This window comes from Anopheles gambiae, chromosome 2 (genome assembly GCF_943734735.2).
Source record: "Anopheles gambiae chromosome 2, idAnoGambNW_F1_1, whole genome shotgun sequence".
Classification (NCBI taxonomy): domain Eukaryota; kingdom Metazoa; phylum Arthropoda; class Insecta; order Diptera; family Culicidae; genus Anopheles; species Anopheles gambiae.
The window spans coordinates 17,983,899-18,004,693 of record NC_064601.1 but is presented as its reverse complement, the minus strand read 5'-3'; the positions used below and the strand labels follow the sequence as shown (position 1 = coordinate 18,004,693).

Genomic DNA, 20,795 nt, shown 5'->3' with positions numbered 1-20,795 from the left:
TATTAAAAGTGAGAAAATCGAACAAAGAATTCAAATTAAATAATCTTGCAGTTCTGCAAACTGTTCCACATGCTTCCGGAGCGGATAGCTTTCACTCACTTTGCACACACGCACGATGGAGCTGTCCGCTCTCGACGCAGGTGACCATCACTAAACAGCTTGTCAGAAAATTTTCACGTTTGGGAAGAGTCCGGAATCCACAAAAATACTTATTTTCTGCTGTTAATCTTCCATGTAAGTACTCTAACCCTGCTGCATAGTGTTCACTGTGACCCTTTTCATGCGGTGGTAGTAAAGTTTTCCCTCCCCAATCGTTGCCTTTCGCAGAAAGTCGGTACGAAAGAGCGCGTCCTAGCGACGCGGTTTCGTTCGACCGTAATGGCCGGCGGCTCAGGTACGAAGGTGGTGCAAATCACCAACATTGCCCCGCAGGCCACCAAGGATCAGATGCAAACGTTCCTCGGGACGGTGGGGAAAATTGACGAGATTCGCCTCTACCCGACCATACGGGATGTGTCCTGCCCGGTGGTGTCGCGCATCTGCTACGTGAAGTACTTCGAGAGCAGCTGCGTAGCGGTCGCCCAGCACCTAACCAACACGGTGTTCATCGATCGGGCCGTCATCGTGATTCCGGTCGCGAACGGCGTCATTCCCGACGAGTACAAGGCGCTCGAGATGGCCGCCAACGGGACGCTCGTGCCGGGGCTGCACAGCTTCAACGTGCCGTCCAAGCTGCCGCCGGAGGTGGTGAACCGCATCGACGGCATGATACCGAACCAGGTGGTAAAGACGATCGACCCGAAGCTGGAAGAGAACGGACTGCCCGAGTATCCGCCGCTGCCGGTGAACTTCGACGCGAAAAAGATCGAGGAAACGCGCCGCACCATACTCATTCTGGACGTGCGCTCGGACTGGCGGCTGGAGGAGCTGATGGACCACTTCAAGCCGGCGGGCGAGATCAAGTACGCCCGGTACGCGGAGAACGAGCGCAGCAAGCTGGCGCTGCTCGAGTTTTGCGACCAGCGCAACATCATCAACGCGCTCAAGATGCACGGCACCGAGTTCCGGGGCTACCGGCTGAATGTGCACCATTCGACGCAGCCGATCGTGAAGCCGGAGGCGAAGAGCAACGAGGCGGCCCAGAAGGAAATCGAGGAAGCGATGACGATCGTGAAGGAGGCCCATCACCAGATATCGAGCATGGACCCGGTGGTCGCCATATACCCGAAGGACAAGAGTGCCAGCCGGCGCCGGTCCCGTTCGCGGTCCCGCTCGAAGGAACGCCGCACCCGGTCCCGTTCGCGCAAACGCTCCAAGTCGCGCAGCAAACGGTCCCGGTCACGTAAGCGCTCCCGCAGCCGCTCGAAGCGTTCCCGCTCCCGGCGGTCCCCGTCGCGGAGCAAGCGCTCGCGCTCGAAGTCGAAACGTTCGCCCTCGCGCAGCAAGCGGTCGCGGTCGCGCTCGAAGCGTTCGCGCTCCCGGGACCGCCGCAAACGTTCCCGCTCCCGCCGCCGCAGCCGCACGCGTTCGCGCGAACGTACGTCGCGCATTCGTCGGTCGCGTTCGCGCTCGAAGAAGCGGTCCCGTTCGCGTGAGCGTCGCGATCGTAGCCGCGACCGCAAGAAGTCCCATCGCAACAAGGAGGAACGGCGCCGCCGCTCGCGTTCCCGTTCGGCGAGCGCCAAGCGTTCGACGTCCCGGAGCCGGGCAAGCCGCACCAAGGAGGTGGTCACGAAATCATCGTCCAAGCGTCGCAGCCGCACCCCATCGGACAAGAGGTTGAAAAAGATCCTGGAAGAAACGGTCAGCCGCGACTACGACGCGGAGGAACGAATGGATGCAGGTGGAAGCGTGGTCGGTGTGGAGGATGATGCGGGCAGCACCGGCAAGCAGTCGGTCTCGTCGCCAACCCAAGCTTCCGGTACAGGCGGCGGAGGCGGTGATGGCGGCGGTGGTTCCAGCTCCTCCTCGTCGTCGTCTTCTTCCGGTGGCGCAGTCGCGGCACCGGCCGCTCCAACGACACCGAGGGAGAAAACCGCCAGCCCGACAACGGAGAAATCCGACAACATGGACATTTCCAACTCTCCGTAATGGGACACGGTTCATTTAAGTGCAGGGACGGGCATCCACTGTACGCCAAGAATATGCGAGAGCTGGATGTACGTTGTCGTGCCGAGGGCAATTTACATTTACGTTTTACATTTTTTAAAACCATCCAACAATGATACACTGCTCCAGCAACGCGCGAGAACACTTTCGATCGGTGTTGCGTATTCTATCCTTTCTCTTACTACTTTCCTTTCCTATGACTGTGTCCGCCGACATATTGTGCATTGTGTTTGTCCAGGATTAGTTTATTGTATTAGTACCGATGTACCGCAGCTTTCGCGAGGTGACATCATACGTACGATTCGTCAAATATTTTCAAATAAATCTCTCTTGAGTCTAATGATCCTAACATAAGAACGTGTCGCTGCGTTCACTTGATGATAAATGAAAGAAAAATAAAAAAAAACGCTTACATTAAGGTACATTCCCAGTCTCTATAGAAAAAAGCATAAGTTACAAATATGTTATAATGGCATTTTAATGTTCCTATTTTTTTAAAATATATTTTTTTGTATTTTTATAGAGACTTTGAGTCAGTTGGCCTCATTCGCCTCTTATAATGTTCCTATGCTATGTTCATTCCTTAATTCCTCGCAGGAGATAAAACCTTTGAACCTCGGATGTGCCCTGTTGCCAGATTTGCTTTATTTTTGTTATTCTCGTGTTTCTTCCTTTTCTACCCGCTTCAGTGCGTTCTCTATCACACACGGCGGAATACGCACTCACACACACACACACACACACACACACACCAACACTACGGTGATGGGCAACCCTTTGTGGTTGCATAGGGGATTGTTGATGTTTTGTTTCCACCTTGCAGCTGATGGTTGTTAGATGCATTACGGGATCAAAAAATTCATCGCATTTACCGACTATTTTATGTTTCTACATGTCATGTCTTTCTTTTTCTAATATTTTTTTATTTTAACTGTATTTGGTCGCTTTTTATCAGTTCATAGCATGCAAAATACTTTAAATTTCTGAAAACTAAAACATATTTAATCTCGAAAATATTGCTTGCTTGAAATGTTATTTAGGTCAAAGGAACCTATTCATAATGTGCGCTATTTCGCATTAGTAGGGGCACACGGTCGCATTACGCATGGATTGATAACATTTGGAGGAACAGTTGGACAGTAAAATGGCTCTTCTTCTGTGTGTCTGGGTTGGGCAACTCTCGCTGGTTGGGCATTGGAAGAAACATCGAGAGATTAAAATTACTCTATTCCATGCAAACAGAACCGGAACACGATACGACGAAAAACGGGTTTGTGTGGAATCAGCATTACCATCGCAGCATGCCCAGCATACTCGATACGAACCCTCATCGTCACTTACTCACACACGCTCGCATATGCTATGGATAGGGCAGCGTGATGGCAAGAGAAAGAAGGAGAGAAATAGAGAGAGATATAGTCCTCTGTGTTGTGTTCTTCGTCAGCTGTTTCAATGACGTGGCACTTGCCAAATACCTTTCATCCCCTTGAAGAATCATCCCTTAAAGTTCACAAATTTGCCTGTATAGGTCAAACGACCAACTTTGGGTGTGTATGTTTTCGTTTTAATGATTCATATTAATTTGTACATCATCAGCATGATGACGTCGTTCATAAAAAGAAAGCAAAAAAGAAGAAGAAGAAGAAGAAGAAGAGGAAGTAAACAAAGCCCCATCAACATCACCGTAAAACATTGATACGCAATACCCCTCCCGCCCGCCAGCCAACCATCCCTTCCGATGTTCACACTTACCCACACACACACACACACACACACATACACACGCACACTGCTTTTCACTGCCTGCATGCTGCTCTGCGCACGGGCAAATCCAAGCACCCTCAAGCACAAGCGGATTGTTTTCGTTTCATCTCTTTCCTTCTGCGCGCAGACCGGAGCGAGAGGGCAGGAAAACAAAGAGCAAACAGGCTCGTTCACCCTCCAATGTATCATCATGAGCAGCAGCACCACCACCACCACCACCACCAGCATCGAATACGCATGCAGCGCAGTACGGCAGGGATGGTGTGGTTTCTTTTTTGAAGCTGGGAACAAATTTATGCCACGAAGCGAGGGAAGTTGGTATTTTCGGATGAAATACCAAGCTTGAAATCGGCTTGTTTTCACACACCCCACACACAGGAGGGTGTCAAGGCCAGATGGTTGGTTTCGACAAAACTTTACACGACCGTTCGAGCTGCTTAGGATAGTGATGATAAGGTAAAAACATATATATATAGCATCTTTTGTCATCGCATCAATGGTGTTAGTATGAGACGCAAGCTTACTGATAAAAAGGCCCAAAAACCTGCCACACTGTCCAATGTTTTTCTTTGGTTTCCAAATCAATCCAGTTTCATTGTTTGCTCGCTTAAAATGGCCAATGTCGGAGACACATCATCAGCAGCCTTGATTCTCAACCCCCGAAAACACACCTACAGCTACACACCGCACACACACAGCCTACTGCGGACTCAGGATATAGGGGTGGGCCCGTGCCTGTGTGAGTGTGTGTGTGTATATGTGGCCCGCGTAGCTGTGCGTGTGTAGGTAGTGGTGCTTTGTTGTTATGCGATTGTACACTTTAATTGCGTTCCAGTTGATCGAGCTCGTGCAAACTGGTACAGCGAGCGAGGAGTGGTGGTGGTTTGTTCTGGAACATCCATAAAACAGAAAAACTCTCACCAAAGAAAAACGCATTTTAAAAGTCATTAGAACCATTCTGCCGTTTACCAACGCTTGATTGGAGCCAGAGAGAGAGAGAGAGAGAGAAAGTAGGGGATTTTAATAGCATCAAAATAATACAGCTGTGTTTGCAAACGATCACTTGCAAACATGCCAAGAATGCCGATCATCTGTTTTATAATGTTCACTGTTTACCAGTCAACGCGTGAGACGCTTATCGTTAGGGCCAGGGAATTACATAATATTGATTTGAAACTGTCCAATGCATTGGTGTGACCGAAGAAACGGATGACAAACACCAGACCCAAACCCTCATGCATCACGTCATGTTGTGAATATGAAAACAAAGAAAAACCACGAGAGCAGAAGAGTTGGTCGAGAAGAGGAAGCGGAAAGGGAGGGGAGGAGGCAATAAAAATAAATAGCTAAAATGGCTGGCCGACTGCGCTGGGCACAAGAATCTCAACCCAGCCGACGTCGGATGAACGGTCGAAGCGATAGAAACTGCTCGAACGGTGTTGGAGTTCATTCAATTCAATATAAAATGAGCATTCAAACGAGAGATCGAAGGGGAATGAAGTTGATTTTTATAAAATAAAAATCAAATTATCTGACAAAAATATGCATCATGATTAGCAAATTTCATCAGCTTTCACTGACTTTTTTTTCTGAGGACTAACATGGGAGTATATTATTTGTAGTAGAGGATTTGTTCATGAGTAAAAAAATATGTAAAAATGCCTCCATGGCCTGACAAATAGACTTACTGAGCATGTGCTTCCATTTGATAACACGGACAAATAAAGATTAAAAAAAAATACAAGCAGTTCCCGAGATTTTGATCGAAAGCTAAAAACCAGTTATAAGGTTTAAAATTGTTATATTCAATCAGAATAATTTTAAAAATGCATGTGCAAAATCACGAGATTCGACTTACGTGGAAATTCGTGATACACGGTGTTTTGGAATCGTTGTCGGTGCCTATTAACCGTGTATCTCGGGGACTGCCTGTACACTGAACAGACCATCCTGCAGTAATTTGATCAGCCTTTTCCAAGGTGCGAATGATAAGAGAGTAATGAGAATGGCTAAACAGCTTGCCCGTTTTACCACTAAATGCAGCAACACCACATGAACATGCCAATTATTTGTCTAGATTTCAAATATCCATCTAATTTAACCATACATTAAAATTCTAATTCAATCCTACCCAACCCCATCAGCCTTGCTGCACTGTTAAGCCGCTTTGTCAAGGTTTGTCGCCTGGGCGCTCGACATTCATCGGGCAGGTCGAGCAGTCTGCCGTCGCACGGGGGGCACACGACAGCGAATGAATAAAAACAACACCGCCATTCGACTCCGTGAACTCAGCGAGTGCAGTCGTGTGCACGCGTCTCAGTTCTGCGTTCTCTCTGTATCACTGTGTGTATATCTTGTGTGCAGCTCTGTGTAGCTCGTGTGTGTGTGTTTCCAAAGACGAACTTTTCTTGTTTTTACTGATTGGTGGGTTTGCTGGCACAAGGAAAATCAAACACATCATTTTTCATCCCATCATCCCACCACCTTTTACCTATCCCTTGTCTGTTGCAAATGAAGTCACAGCCGTTGGGCAATCAAGTGCAGCGTACCAAGTTTGGATCATTGCATTCTAACCCCCTTTCACCTGCGCGCACTCGCCCTGTGTTGCATTCTTCTACTCACGATTATTGCATCAGTGTGCATCGAGCGTATTTCGTCGATGTGTGCGTGCCGTACGATAGTGGGGCGGCACTAGAGCTAGAAACGTTAGAGTGTGTGCGCGTGTTTACGTGTGTGCGTGTGATTTTTTTACACCAAGTTTTCTCAAATTTCTTTTTGTTGTGAGAAGTATAGATGTTCTTATCACATTTTTTGGGCTTTTGTGAGGCCTACTTCCTTCTTCCCTTTCCAACGCCTCATCCGTTCTAGGGTTCGAAAGGTGTCGATGGTTGCGTTGGTATAGGTTACGCGATTGCACTATGACCCCCCCCCTCCCCCATTGAGTAAAATAATAGGTTCTTTCCGGAGCTCCCTTTTGCGAAAATACATTTCTGTCGAGGTATGCCGAGCCAGCTAAATACCAAGGGGCCGTGGCGCGCGTGCGTGAGTGTGAGGGCCAATGTTCCGTGTGCTCGCGAGTGTGCAACTCCCACCGCCACTTCCCCCCCTCCTCCCCTTTCCCCTCGGAAAAGGGATTCTTAAGAAGGGTGGCGGCGGAACGCCACAAAACAACCAAGAACAAAGAACAAAGCAGGCTGGTAGCTGGAAAAATCGACTCCTACTTGGATGGACGGAAATTGAGAGGGTTGTTCTTTGGGGGGTTTTTTGGCTCTAGTGTTGTGTTGCTTTCGTCCCCAATAAAGCAGGACACTCCAACATAACCTAGTTAGAAAAAGCAGGAGAAACAGCAACGACACGGAAAAGGCAGACAATATTAATCCTCATTTTCTTCCATCGTTCTATCTTAACCCTTTAGCATGCCCCATCTCCTCGAAGACACCCTCAATGTGTCGCTCAAAACGTCACCTTTGTTGTGTGTAGGCATACAAAACGGCGCAGCAAACATATTTCACCCAAAAGGTTGTGCAGTGGTGTTTAGTGGTGTGAAGTGAAAAGAACATTTCCATCGTAGCAGTCATCGTTGGCAGAGGGACAGTTCCAGACGGGAAGTGTGTGTGTGTGAGTGCGCGTGTCAGTGTTTCGTATTTCGCTAGTGGTGAAAACTATTTTGTGAAGCGTTTCTTTTCCGTTCGGTGACCACCTTCTTTGACCGACCACCCAACCCCCCATCCACCGCCCACCCCCCCCTCCCCAACCGGATCAGATTTCCTTGCGGTTTATAGCCCTTCGCAGACATTATGGCAGATAGTTTGGTGGAAACGCCCACGGCCAGTGCGGGCCACTTGATGAACCTGAACGTGATAAACGCGATGGCGGGTGACTCGGGAAGCTCCTCCTCGTCCTCTTCCTCCTCTTCGTCATCCTCTGCCTCCTCCTCCTCGTCCTCTTCCTCGTCCTCTTCGTCGAATGTGGCCACGTCATCCGGGTCCGGTGCCGCACCGTCCGAACCGGCCCCGGGCGGCACCACCACCACCCCGACCGTGCTGATCTCGGTCAGTGCCACCACCACCGGCACGTCCTCCGCCCGCCAGTCAAGCCTGGCGTCCGATCTGCTGCTCAACCAGATGCTTAACATCGCTCAGCATCGTGTCCAGCAGCAGCAGCAGCAGCAGCAACAACAACAACAACCGTCGTCCTCTTCCTCCCCCTCCTCCTCCTCCTCTTCGGCTCCTTCCTCATCATCGGCCGTGTCGTCGTCCGGTACGCCGGCCGTTAGCTCACAGCTGCCGACCGGTGGCCCTTCCACCGTCGCTGCCGGTGACCCATTGCCGCCCACCCTTATCACACTGTCCGCCACACCGTCCCCGTCCTCGTCGTCGGCGGCGGCGGCGGCGGCGGCACCATCGCACGGCACAAATGCGGCCGCTGCCCGGCCCGTGCAGCTGCCCGTTCGGCCGCTCGAGCTGGTGAAGCAGCAGCAGGCGCCGGCCAGCCGCTCCGTCCACGGCCGCCCGGCCGACCCGGCGGACGACTGCGGCGAGCCGGAGGCGAAGCGCAAGAAGAAGGGCGACAAACCGAACGCGAAGGTCGAAAAGCTGGAGCTGCGCCTCGGCGGCATACTGTGCTGTGCCGTCTGTCTCGATCTGCCCCGGACCGCCATGTATCAGGTAAATTGCAAAAAAAGTGCATTTATTTTTTTGTTTTATTAAAAGAAGAAAAAAAAGGAAGCGAAAAACAAACCCTTGCATATCATATTTTACCTTATCGACAACGTGCCCTGGAGCGCCAACCAAAACATGATGCCCCTTACTTCCGCTACTTCCGCTACCCACACCACCCATCCATCTATCCTTATCGCTCCTTCGCAAATGCTTTTGCCGTTTCTGCTCCTTTTCGTGGTCGTGTTTTGGTGTCGTGCAAAGGTTAAACAAAGCAGAACAAAAAAAAAAAACAATTGCTGTTAGCAAATCTTCCATTTTTACCCCCTCCTGCCCTATGTTATCTACTTACCGTCGTTGGGCAAATGTTTTTTTTTGTTTGTTGCTTTCTTTCTTTATTTTTGAAAAACAAAACATCCCTTCCCTTTCCGGTTCACATTTCCGTTTGACTTTGATAAACGTTTTGACGGTTTTAGGTTCCTTCCTTCGAAACCTAGGGATAGTTTTCTGCTCCATTATTTTCCTTTTAATTGCTTTTTTTTATTTGGTAGTTGGGTTTTTTTCCATTTTCTGTCATGTTTTTCGGTTTGATACATTTTTTTCTTACTTTAACGAAACACTTCTTATTTCGTGTCATTATTGTTGCTGTTTTCTTTTGCTTAAAACTATTAGCTGTTTTTCTTTTAAATTTCCACACTATCTGTTGTTTTATGTTTTTTTTTATTATTTACCACTGTTAGCTGCTTCTAGATAACGTTTTTGGTTACTATCCTCCTGCCTTTTTTGCCCTTTCTTTGAAAAAAAAAAAACAAAATTAAATAGAAATCTATTTTTCCTTTTACCTTCTGGGCAAAAGTTGTGTGAGATACTTTCTTTTCCGCTGTCCCAAAATTTTGCGCCGTCATTTTTTCCCCTCTGTCTTCTCCCCCCCCCCCCCTGTATTTATGTTTCTTTTCAGGTGTTCAGTGTACTAGTGCAATTTTAAAATAAATAAAAACGCACAGTACTAGGAAATTAGCAAAAATGCTGTGAAGCGATTTGCTTTATAAACGTTCCTAATAGTAATTTGAATCAACAACGACCAGCATACAACAATTCAATTAAATAATTACTAGTGGGAATCTCCTCTTTTCCTCAGGAGGAGCTGATCGTCTTTTGCGTACAAAAAGCTTAAATTTTTCCTAAATTTTTCCCTTCAAAATTTCCTATAAATATCTTCCTTTTGTTTCGTTCATACCTATACGCGACGTTTTGCTGGGACGATCAATGAAAACAGGGCAAAGTTGGGGTGTGTAACTTGTAGTGGTGTGTCCCTTGTGGCGCACATGTGGCACATCTGTACAGTACACGTGCTGCTGCTACCGTATGTGTTTAAATTTAGTGCCAAAACCAGCTACTGCAATGCCAGACGAGCGGTGTAAATGGTTTTTGGTGTGTGTTTATGCTTTGCTGCAGTCTCCACAGCTGCACCGAACGATGGGATAATGATGTGGATGAATTGGAAATGTTTTGAATTTTGTTCTTTTTTTGTATAAAGTATTTTAGCGTTTTAATGGATTGGGATATGGATATGGGCATTTGGGATAATAAACTTAGCATCAGTATTAAGGGTATGTAAAGACTTATTGATGATATCTTACAGTAAAGAATAAACTGATTCACCGCAAGCCTCTGATCGCATGTGATCTACGCAATTCTATCTGGTTTAAAAATGGGTTTAAAACGGAGTTGCCCTCTACACGCGGGCTTTGGCACCCGACCCGGAACACTGACACCGTTTTCCACGGGGTTCATTGGAGTGTGGTGCTGCTAAACTTTCATCGAAAACTGGTGGTAAAATGGGGGAAAACTGCTGCGAGGGTTTCCTTCCGCAACGGCTGATCGATCATTTCTGCCTTTTCTGCGCGCGGCCCGCAGAAGATCGCGTGTTTCGAGATTCGATGCCACTTTCTAATTGTTGTGGCGAAATGATGTGATGGTGGTGGTGCCCAAGGCGTAAAGGCAAACGTGCCATCATGATCGATTGTTGCTAGGTTGCGAGAGCTGCTGGCCTGGCCACACGTGTGTTGGGGGTATTTGCTTCTGCTATTTAGGTTGAAGTCCGGAGGGAGAAAAGGAGGTTCAACAAATAAGGAGTCGGCAAAATTGTCCACCTTACTGTATGCCTGTATGCCTTGTAGGTGTATATTTTTGGGACTAAAAATGGTGTCAATAGACAGCCAAGGCTACAGTGTATATTATATGAAGGGCTTAGTGCACAGTTGAAGGGTTTCAGCATAGATATGGTTTAACGCCTGTCAAAAAACAAGCTTCTTTCAAATATCGCAAGCCTTGTACAATTATGTTGCACTGTTGTGCCCTCTTCAAGGGACTATTTTTAACGCGCGTGCAGGCATTTTTTCCTTTCCCGCAGCAGCAGCAGCAGCAGCAGCAGCAAGAGCAAAGAAATCAATGCCGAGCACATGCGCACAAATGGGTGGTGGTGAGAATGGTTGGTTGGTTTCGCCTTTGCCCAGATCGCCCAGGTCGAGCTGTGTGGGGGGGGGGGGGGGGTTGGGCGGCGGTGCGGATTTTGTATTTTGCTTCCACCACCCCTTCACAACAACCTCTCGCGTTGCCCGAGTTGCTGTGTACAAAATGTCGTCACCAAATGCTCTCCACCGTGTGTACCCCGTAATTGAGTGTCCTTCGCGCGCTGTAGTTCTGGCCTTTCGGAAACGATTCTTTACAATGGGGTGAACTAGTTTCAAAATTTCAAAATTTAACATACAAATATTACTTTAAAAGCGACAATTTTAATCGTTTGCATCTTGCCAAACAAATCTCTGACCAAGGACGCGTTGCCTTGGTTGTTGCTGTCTATCGTGACTTGGGGGCCGTGTAGGCGAGTGTGTGTGTGTGTGTGTTTGTGGCTGCTTCCATTCATTTATTCTCAATCAAACCCAAGTTGTGGAGTTGCTTAGCATAGCATACGTTGTAGGCACATTTGGCTTTTGGCTCGAAATGGCGACATGGACGGGCTGGCGATCAAAATGGCGTCACTAGCGGAGCGGTCGGAAGCAGGACCGAGGATCAAAGTTCGGTCAAATTATCTGCCTCTCCGACACACCTCACCACATCACACACACACACACACACACACACACACACACACAGTGTTGTAGCATTGACCGTGTGTAGCATAACACAGCTGATCGTACGATGGCGGAGAGCCAGCAACGGAATCTGGCTGTCTGTCCCCCTGTTTTGTCGGATGTTCTCTTCACAACATCAACCATTGCTGTAATATCATGCATGCATATGCGTACTGTGCTGTACGCAATGGTATGTGTGTTGTTTTGGGCAAAGAACCCTTGGCGAGTTGTACAACTCCCTTTGTGCGGTGTTGTTGTTGGGAGGACAAGTGCAAAACGAGCAAAATGGACGGTTGAGAAGCGATTCCTCTTTATACAACCCTTCTCTCATTCTCTCTCTCTCTCTCCGTGGTTGGGTATAGGCTCTAAAGCTCTCTCAAATTTGACCACGAAAGAGGGCCACCAGTGAAAGCACTCGTGATGGTGGGGGGAGGGGGCATGTTTGGAGGCCATCAAAGCAAGCCACCCCACCCTCCAATCGGTTGGGGTAAACTCGGTGTGCGTTTTTCGCACAGCTGCGCAGTAGGCCGCTCACGACACCAACACACAACACACCCTTCGAACAAAAAGGCATGAACTGGAGCTCTGGTGTTTGTGTGTGGATGTGTGTGTGTGTGTACGCTTGTGTTTAGTACATTGGCCTCCTTCCCTTTTACTCTGAACAGCTGATTCGAGCATCATAACGGCCAAACGGTTCTTCCATCTGGGGACAAGAGAGCAGAGCAGCATGAAAGCAAAAAGAACATGTGAGTTTGTGTGTGTGTGTGTGAGAGAGAGAGAGAGAGAGAGAGAGAGAGAGAGAGAGAGAGAGAGAGAGAGAGAGAGAGAGAGAGAGAGATAGAGAGAGTTGACCATGTGGAATTGTATTGGAGCTGCCTATACCTTAGGGCCTTGGAGTGGTCAGCAATAGAGTGCTTTGCGCGTGTGTTTGTGTCTACAACGATGACGCGTTCGGAAAGAACTTTGCAGCAAACAGCAAAGGGCAACACAACGCAATTGGCTAGCTCTCTACTAGCTCCCGCTCCTGTGCAATAAACTGAACTGGTTTACAAAACTTTCCATCGCAGCAGCTCAAAGCGATTCACAACATGCTCAGATGCAGCTTGTCCAACTGATACAACCGGATGGTACTGACCCGCTTTTTTTTCGCACCACAAACACCATCCAGACAGTCAGACTGTACCCGTCTCGACTCGACCGCCTGGAGATTGATGGATTGATCTACTTTTGTTCATGCAATTATGTTGTAGCTAGCCCCTCTTCTCCCCATTACCAACTGGAGGAACTTACTGGCTCAATATGGAGATGCCTCGGCCCAACACATTATTCCAATGGCCTGCTGTTCTGCTTCACATCCGGAGATTCCGTTACTATTTGTCCCAAAATAGAATCAAACATGCGACAAAAATGCTGATGTCAGCTCGAGCCAACAGAGCTCTTGCGCATATGGATCGAGTTTCTGTACGCCCAATGGTTGCAAAGACGTACCACAGTAGTGGTACGCCGTGCGGGGGAAGAAGTATCGTATGAGCTCTGAGGTACCGAGAATCCAAAACCATTTGGTACTAGAATACCATCTTCGGAGAACAGCAACGAACCGTGAATGAAACATTACAAAACAAAAACACTCAAACGCAAGGGATTCTACTCTATTATTAGAATCGTGTTCTGGCTGGGTGTGTGTGTCTTCGCAGCCCAAACACAACACTGTCTGGTTGTTTGCTGTGTATACTGCCCATTCCTAGGTGGAATATTTGCACTTCCGCTATGGGCAATGGTTGCCTACCCGATGCTCCAACAATTCGGTTGAGTTCGTTTGCTGTAATTGGCCTGCAGTACATTGGAGTTCGATCGGCTGCACATGCTCATTCATTGCCCCGGGCAACGGGGTTTAGATGCACTGCTGGGGATGCAACATCGTTGTTTCACTTTAATTGATAATAGTAAAAAACAGCACACACACACGGGTATCTGTGAAAAGAGAGGTGTTCTGGAGATGCTCGTAAGAGGGTTTACCGAACCCAATGCAATAAATGTAGAAATATGGGTGATTCGATTGAAGAATCACCCTACTGAAAAGCCTTGTACATTGTCTGATGAGTGCAGGAACTACCTGCAATTAACGAAACCCCGTATATAAATAGCTATTTTTTCCATCAATTCTCTTGGAACATTGTAAAAGCCCTTTCCAGTTGTTGGAGCGCGAAGAATGTGAAGGTAAAGCGTAGAATACGCACTGCGCTATCAAATCTCATGCCTACTATTCCTATTGATGTTGTTCGTATGTGATGAAGTGCTATGCATCAGATTTCACTGATCGTTAACGGTGCGGGGTGAGCGCGTACTTGAAATCCTCTTCCCAAAAAGTCCACCCCCCACCAAGAGCTGAGGCCCCCATCTCATCGCGAGATGCGCGAGAAGTTGTTAATGGATGGACCACCACCACCTCAACAAAGCAACAAACTCAACTCACTCGGGTCGGATGTGGCGGTTTTGGAGATGATAATCTCGCGCATCCCCGAGCGCATCGCACACCAGCGTCGCCTACTTGATCGCCGCGCATCTGTTCAAGTGGAACAGTCAAGGTCACTTGGTTGGGTTGTGTCTGCCCTACTGCGAGGTTGTCGAACAACGGCGTGTTGGATCATCGACTGCTCGGAAAGCTATCTTTTTGCCCTTGGTGGTGTTTTTTTCCCACCCAGTTATTTGAGGGAGGAAGCTCTGCCCCCACCTCCTCCCTCCCTCCCATTGTTGGTAAGGGGGTGTTGAATTTCAACCCATGCTCGGTGTGCGTATACCCATGAGGGAGGGGGGGGGGGGGGGGGGATACTTGTGTGGGTGTTTATGTGTGTCCTTTGTCATTGTTGCTGGGCCAACAATGCCGGAAGGGCATATTGCGACTGTTGTATTTGTGTGTGTATTTAAAAACGTAAAATAGGCAATTGGTTCCAACTGGGGTTGGGTGGCAATTCTGCTATATTGGGCGAAGGATGAGTATATGTGTGTGTGAGCGTGTGTCTGGATGCGTGCGAGTGTGTGTGCGTGTGTGTTTGAGACTGTGCGACTACTTAGATGTGTGCATAGGGAAAGGTATTAACAATATGGATGCTGTGTGCGGGGCCAAAGTGCCAAAGGAGACTCGTTGTGATATGATAGTGATGCAATATTACAGTGTTTGTATATACCAGTGCCAAAATGGTTGTTAGTAGCAGCAGCAGCAGCAGCAGCAGCATTAACAGTTACAACAGCAGTAGCAGCACCAGCATATAAAGGTAGAAACAGGCTGCAGAAGTTTAGCTTAGTGGGGCATATGAAGGAGTGCTACTTGAGTTATTTGAGGGATTAGAGAGATAGAAAGAGTAATCGTGATTGAGATCAACTTGAGTGTAATCAGAAAAAAAACATAAACGAAAAAGGATAGGGAAAAGCTACAGTGCGAATGATTTTACTGCAATAGATCGCCCACGACCGTGTAGAATATGTATTTATTTCAGTGTCTTTATCTGTATTATTCTGTGCAGGATGCAATACTAAGTTCCTTGACTTTATACTAATCTTTATACCTTATACTAAAGCAATATGTAGGGTAGCGTGCCGTTAATAGAATGTTATGCGTGTGTTTGCAAGTAATTTTAGAGTTACTAAAGCCAACCATCGACATAGTTTTAGTAGTGAGTCTTCAAGAACGTTGCTTTACTAGAACAACTAGGAACGAGAGTACACTAAGGGAATGTAATAAGTGGTTTATATAGTGTGTCTTTATATAATTGCGACAAAAACAAAAAAAAAGAAACGGGAAGTAGACAATCAAAATGCCAACAAAAAAAGAATATAAAAAAAACAAACAAAAAACAAAAGAAAAAACTGAAACCAAAAACAATAGTGCACAAGATTATAAAAATCTGTAACACTTCTGTGTAACGAAGTGCAAACTGAAAAAAAAAAAATAACAAAACTGGCGAAGAAAAAGAGTAAAAATAAACGACAAACATGAACAACGTGGCCAGAGTGTTGGCCGATGCAAAACAAAAACCAACCAGAAACCGTGACTTGTTTTCTTTTTCAAAACCAAAAAAAAAAAACATTTCGCTTTACCATCACCCCCTCCCGCTCCTCACTCTCTCTCTCTCCCCCTTCCTCCTCCTACTCATTTAGTGTGTTTTTCGGTTTTCGGTCCACCCAAGCTGCGTTCTGAGTGCACATACACACGTCCGAATTGAAGGAACGGGCTTTGTCCTCTCTGGTCCGGCAGTACTAAAAAGAAAGCGTGGTTCTTGTTTGAGAAATTACATCTCTGTCCGCCCCACCCCTGTCCGTCCACCTGCAGCAGCGCATCATCTTCCACAATCGTGTATCGTGTGTCTCGTTGGGTTCCCTCGCTCTCCGCCGCCGACCGTAGGTAACAACCAGAACATAGCAAAGGTAGCTCCACGTCCCCCCGCGGGAAAAAATGGGGAAATTATGTTTGGAGGCTTACGAAGCCTCCAGCCCAGTTCCTTGGTGGTGGTGCTGCTGCTACCTATTAGATTCTAATGTGGGGTCACATCTACACTTCGGCGGGGGCTAAATTATGGGACCGTTGCTCTACATCAACAACAACAAAACTTAAAACCAAACAATTTTAATCCAGTTGTCTTTTCCTTTTTCTTTCTTTTTCTTTTTCCCCCCACAGGTTTGCGTATGTTGTTTTGAGATAAGAAGATCGTGGTGTGCGTGTGTGTGTGTGATTTTTGGGAGATTTTGCGGGAAAAAGGGACAACACACACACACACATGGCATGGCCACACCAAAAACAGATTGTGGTTATAAGGGAGGAAAAATGTGGGTGGAAATTGTGGGAATCTTCTCTCGTTGTTATTCTGTAAATAGAGTTGTAATGGTTGGGAACACTAGCAATAATGCTATCGATACGTAATCTATGTTTACTGTTGATAAAATATGTATGTATGTCTGTGTGTATGAGTTTTCATAAAATATTATCAAACATCGTCCTTTCGGCTAATTTTATACGTAAAATTGGTGGGGTCGCTTACCAAAACATGCACCGTTCTTGGTACAAAACCAAATAGCTACAAGAGAGGGTGGAAATATTGGGAAGGTTTTTTTTGTCTCAATGCTTTAGTCTTTCTCTTATAGTAAGCAGACGCAAAATGTAAATTAAAAACATACACAAAAAACATAAAAATAATCAACGTTCTACGTACACTTTGCAGGGTTTTCTACTTTTTTCTCTCTTTCTCTCTTTCTCTTCTCTTATTGCAGCGATGTTATGTTAAATGCGTAAATAGTATATAATTGGCCGTATTTTACCAGTTGGTTAAGCTGTTATAGTTTTTCGTTTTTGGTTTTCTTTTTCTTGTTTCTTCTTCAACCCGCGTAAACGTATGCGTCGTTTCCTTCCGCTAAACTTGTATGAAACATGGGTTTTTTGTTGATTTTAAACTATTTCAGGATGTACGCAACAGCTAATTTAAACTAATTTAAATAAAAAAAGCAAAAAACAACCCCCACCCAACGAGAGAGTGGGTGGGTGTTTTTTCCCTCTCCCCAATTTTCCACAGGTGTTAACACCCGACGACTGTGTCCGGCTTCGTTAGTGATTTGCTAATCGATTTGTTTCTGCTTTTATTTCTTTTTCTCTTCTACCTTCCTCATTTTTGTTGAATCTGTGTGAATCTTGGCCCATTGCCCCCCTGTCTCTCTCCTCACACAACCCGCCCCAAACGCAAACACGCGCTTGCGCCACCCTTCAGTGCTCGATGGGACATCTGATGTGTGCTGGATGCTTCACCCATTTGCTGGCAGATGGACGGTAAGTGACGAACCTTTGGGTTTTTGGCCGACAAAACGAAACTGGCCCCTAACAACTAATTGCATTACCTTCTCTCATTCATTCTCCAGGCTGCGCGACCAGAACGCGACCTGTCCGAACTGTCGCACCGAGATTAGCAAGAACAACTCGTCGCGCAACCTGGCGGTCGAGAAGGCGGTGTCGGAGCTGCCGGCCGAATGCCAGTACTGCTCGAAGGAGTTCCCGAACAAATCGATCGACTACCACGAGTCGACCGAGTGCGAGGATCGGCCTACCGATTGCAAGTACGCGCGCATCGGCTGCCAGTGGCGCGGCCCCATCCACGAGGTGACGTCGCACGAGGGCAACTGTGCCCATCCGCGCAAGTCCGGTGCGGACGTGATGGTGGCGCTGCAGGCCCACGATGCGAAGGCGGCCGAGGATAAGAAGCTCTTTCTCACGCTGATCGATCTGCTGAGCTATGAGAAGATCATTTTTAACGGTACATGCTCCTTCCCTTCCCATTTTCCAACTCCCAATTCGATCATCTGTCCCTCCTGTAAAACCACACGCGAGGATCATCGCCAATGTGTCTCCTACGTTTGATGCTGCGTGCTACTGTGTAAAATGACGCGTTTTTTTCTTATTCTTTTTCTTCCTTTTGCTTTCGCTATTATCGCTGTCTTGGTCTGATCTTGCAGATTTGCAGCTGAAACCGTACCGAACGGATGAGTACGTCCATCGTCTGTACTACGAGACGAGCCGCTTTTCCGCCTTCAACCATCAGTGGGTAGTGAAGGCGATCATTAACAAAAGTCAGCGCGATCCGCACGAGTCGTGTGAGCGCGACATCACCTATCAGGTATGGAAGCATCCGTTTTTTGTTGTTGTTTTAGTGCTCTTGGTCTTAGTAACGCCGTTGCCTTCTGTTGCCCTTCCAGCTCATACTGAAGTCGAAAACAACGAGCCCATTGCCGATGCACTTCTTCGTGCTGCGTGGCCCATTCTCCGACATTAAGGTGGATACGCAAATCTACAAGCACGATTTCGCCGACACGGAAACGGAAAGCCCGTTCAAGCTGCTGCCCCTGCCGGACACGGCCGAGTGTAACAGGCTGCTCGCGGCGAAGGCAATCAATTTCCGGTAAGTGTGTCCTCGAGGTGTAGTGCGTGTATGCGGGCTGCTATTCTAACGGCCTAATGACTCACATTTCTTTTCCCTCTTTTCTCCGCAGGTTAATTATGTTTTTGGCTTCGAAGTAAGGTGCGCGCGCGAGAGATGGTACCACAACCGGAGACACAGAGGGCGTGCGTCTATTATGAAGCATTAGCTCGCGTGCTCCCAGCATAACAGTAGTAGTTTGTTTACACAGTACACCACCTGAATGCTATTTAGGATAACTTTCTTTATCTTTATTATTTCCTTCCCAAATTTAAAGAGTTTGATGATTTGAGAGCGCGTAATTTAACAAATTAAACTTTTCGCTACAATCGTTTTGTTTCATTCGAACTTTCTTTCGAGCGCGTGTTTCCATTACTTATATTGCATCTCAAACTGTGCGGTTTTGTGTTGTCTTTTTGCGCAAAGCACACCAAACGAGACACGTGTGTCGAACGTTTTACGGTTGCGACATGATGGACCAAAATTGCGCTGTCGTTCGCACAGGACAGAGCATTATTAATTCCGCCTATTGAATCCGACTATCTGGGCACACTCTTGGTTTGTGTGATTGATTTTTGTTTTCCTTGTTGTTGCCACAAATGTGCTATAGCCGCCACCAGCAGCAAAAGCGGGGTGTAGAATGTGTAGAATCAGCCGGTTTTAGCTTACCGCAAAAACAAAAAAAGACCGTTAACTAGGGCAAAAGAGGAGACGTCGCGAGATAAAGTTTAGTATTACGTTGCCATTTTGTTTTTCACATTTAAAGTGTGTAACATGCATGCATACATAATTAGCGATAAAGCTAAGATTACAGTAGCGTACACAGACAGCAAAGTTCTAGGGATCCCGTCCCGTGTAGTGGACACAGGATGCGCGGAAGTAGTATAGGCGCCTGGATACTCATAAGGGTTTTGTTTTGGAGGTTTTGGTTTGTTCACCAGCGCCATCTCTCTCCCCAAATGGTAATATCTACTTGTTGCTAGAGGAAGACGTTATTTGGGCGGGCGTTATTTGCTAATCGAATGAATATCTATCGTACACAAATTTACTGCATAAGCTCTACACTATATACAAATCTACATAACTATATTAGTCGAGCGCGTAAGCTTACATTGATTCAGAAATGTGTGATACATGAACTTTGCAAAGATTGAGTAAGAAGAAACAATGTGACGAAGGAGGGTCTTGGACTAGCCACGGGACAAGGGCACGACGGAGGCAGGTTTTCTTTTCAACAATACGTTTGTTTGTTGGTTTAAGATGGGGTTATGCTAGTTTCTACTTTTATGATACGCAAACACACGTGTTTTTCACCATTACAGCGGTTAAAACATTTGGACCACCAAACCAAAACTTCAACATTTGTCGCGCACAGTTTTCCCGCACGAAAACTTTACACAATAATATACAAAAGACAAGCCCATCGCCGGGTGGGTTTGATAGAGAGAGAAAGGAAAGTAAAAAACACAGAACGAGCCGTTGAAATGCGTAAACTACATACTCTCGTGCTAAACGCAATCGATTAATAAGTACAAGTGTGTTTTTCTGCTGTATGTTTTTGTTTTCCGCGTCCGTTTTCAATGTGAAACATACTTCTAGGTGATAAGATATGTGCCCGAGAGCTTTTTTTTATATATCGAATATGTATTTTGTTTCTTTTTTGCAAAACTTACCCCAAATTTTTACTGTAACATAGTTTATACCATATATTCTCTTATCGCTGTCACGCGCATCTAATTGCTGTAGGAATGTAAGAATGAATATATTTTGTTTCTTTAAATGTTAGAAGTGGAGGTGTGTTTGTGTGTTTTGCGATTACTTCATGAAAGAAAATAAGAAATAAGTTAATAGAAAATTGTTCCTTATCCTTAAAATCTTTGTACAATAATTATTTTTTCTTAAATCATGGCGTAAAATTTTGAGAGAGTGCCACCGCATACAGCTTGAACAGTGTACCAGGAGGAACATCTGACCCATTAAGGAAATTCCAGCTTTACTGACTAAACCACTCATATGTCTTTGTTGCACCATTTACACTTACCTTTGTGTAATTTATTGCAAAACGATATTTTTAAATGGGTCTAAAAGTCATTTCAAACTTCTGTAAATACTCCAAATGATAATCTGTTATCGTTTTGAATATTGTTATGAACTCTCCAACCGCCATTTCGAACACG

At 46.5% G+C, this 20,795-nt stretch overlaps 1 protein-coding gene across 1 annotated transcript; it reads left to right on the top strand.

The window, feature by feature from the left end:
- Positions 1–75: 75 nt before the first annotated feature.
- LOC1269294 (uncharacterized) lies at positions 76–20,406 on the top strand. The gene is made up of 8 exons (XM_307916.5): positions 76–234; positions 328–2,088; positions 7,656–8,540; positions 17,419–17,477; positions 17,567–17,958; positions 18,158–18,318; positions 18,398–18,600; positions 18,692–20,406. The coding sequence occupies exons 2-8, from the start codon at positions 379–381 to the stop codon at positions 18,717–18,719; spliced, it is 3,438 nt and encodes a 1,145-aa protein (XP_307916.5). The 5' UTR covers positions 76–234; positions 328–378; the 3' UTR covers positions 18,720–20,406.
- The last annotated feature ends 389 nt before the right edge of the window (positions 20,407–20,795 follow it).

Bases quoted from the DNA above. Each gene is read 5' to 3' on its own strand.
- LOC1269294 (XM_307916.5), top strand. From the start codon at position 379: ATGGCCGGCGGCTCAGGTACGAAGGTGGTGCAAATCACCAACATTGCC. The intron at 2,089-7,655 runs TAATGGGACACG...TGCGGTTTATAG, and splicing joins TGGACATTTCCAACTCTCCG to CCCTTCGCAGACATTATGGC. The intron at 17,478-17,566 runs GTAAGTGACGAA...TTCATTCTCCAG, and splicing joins CATTTGCTGGCAGATGGACG to GCTGCGCGACCAGAACGCGA.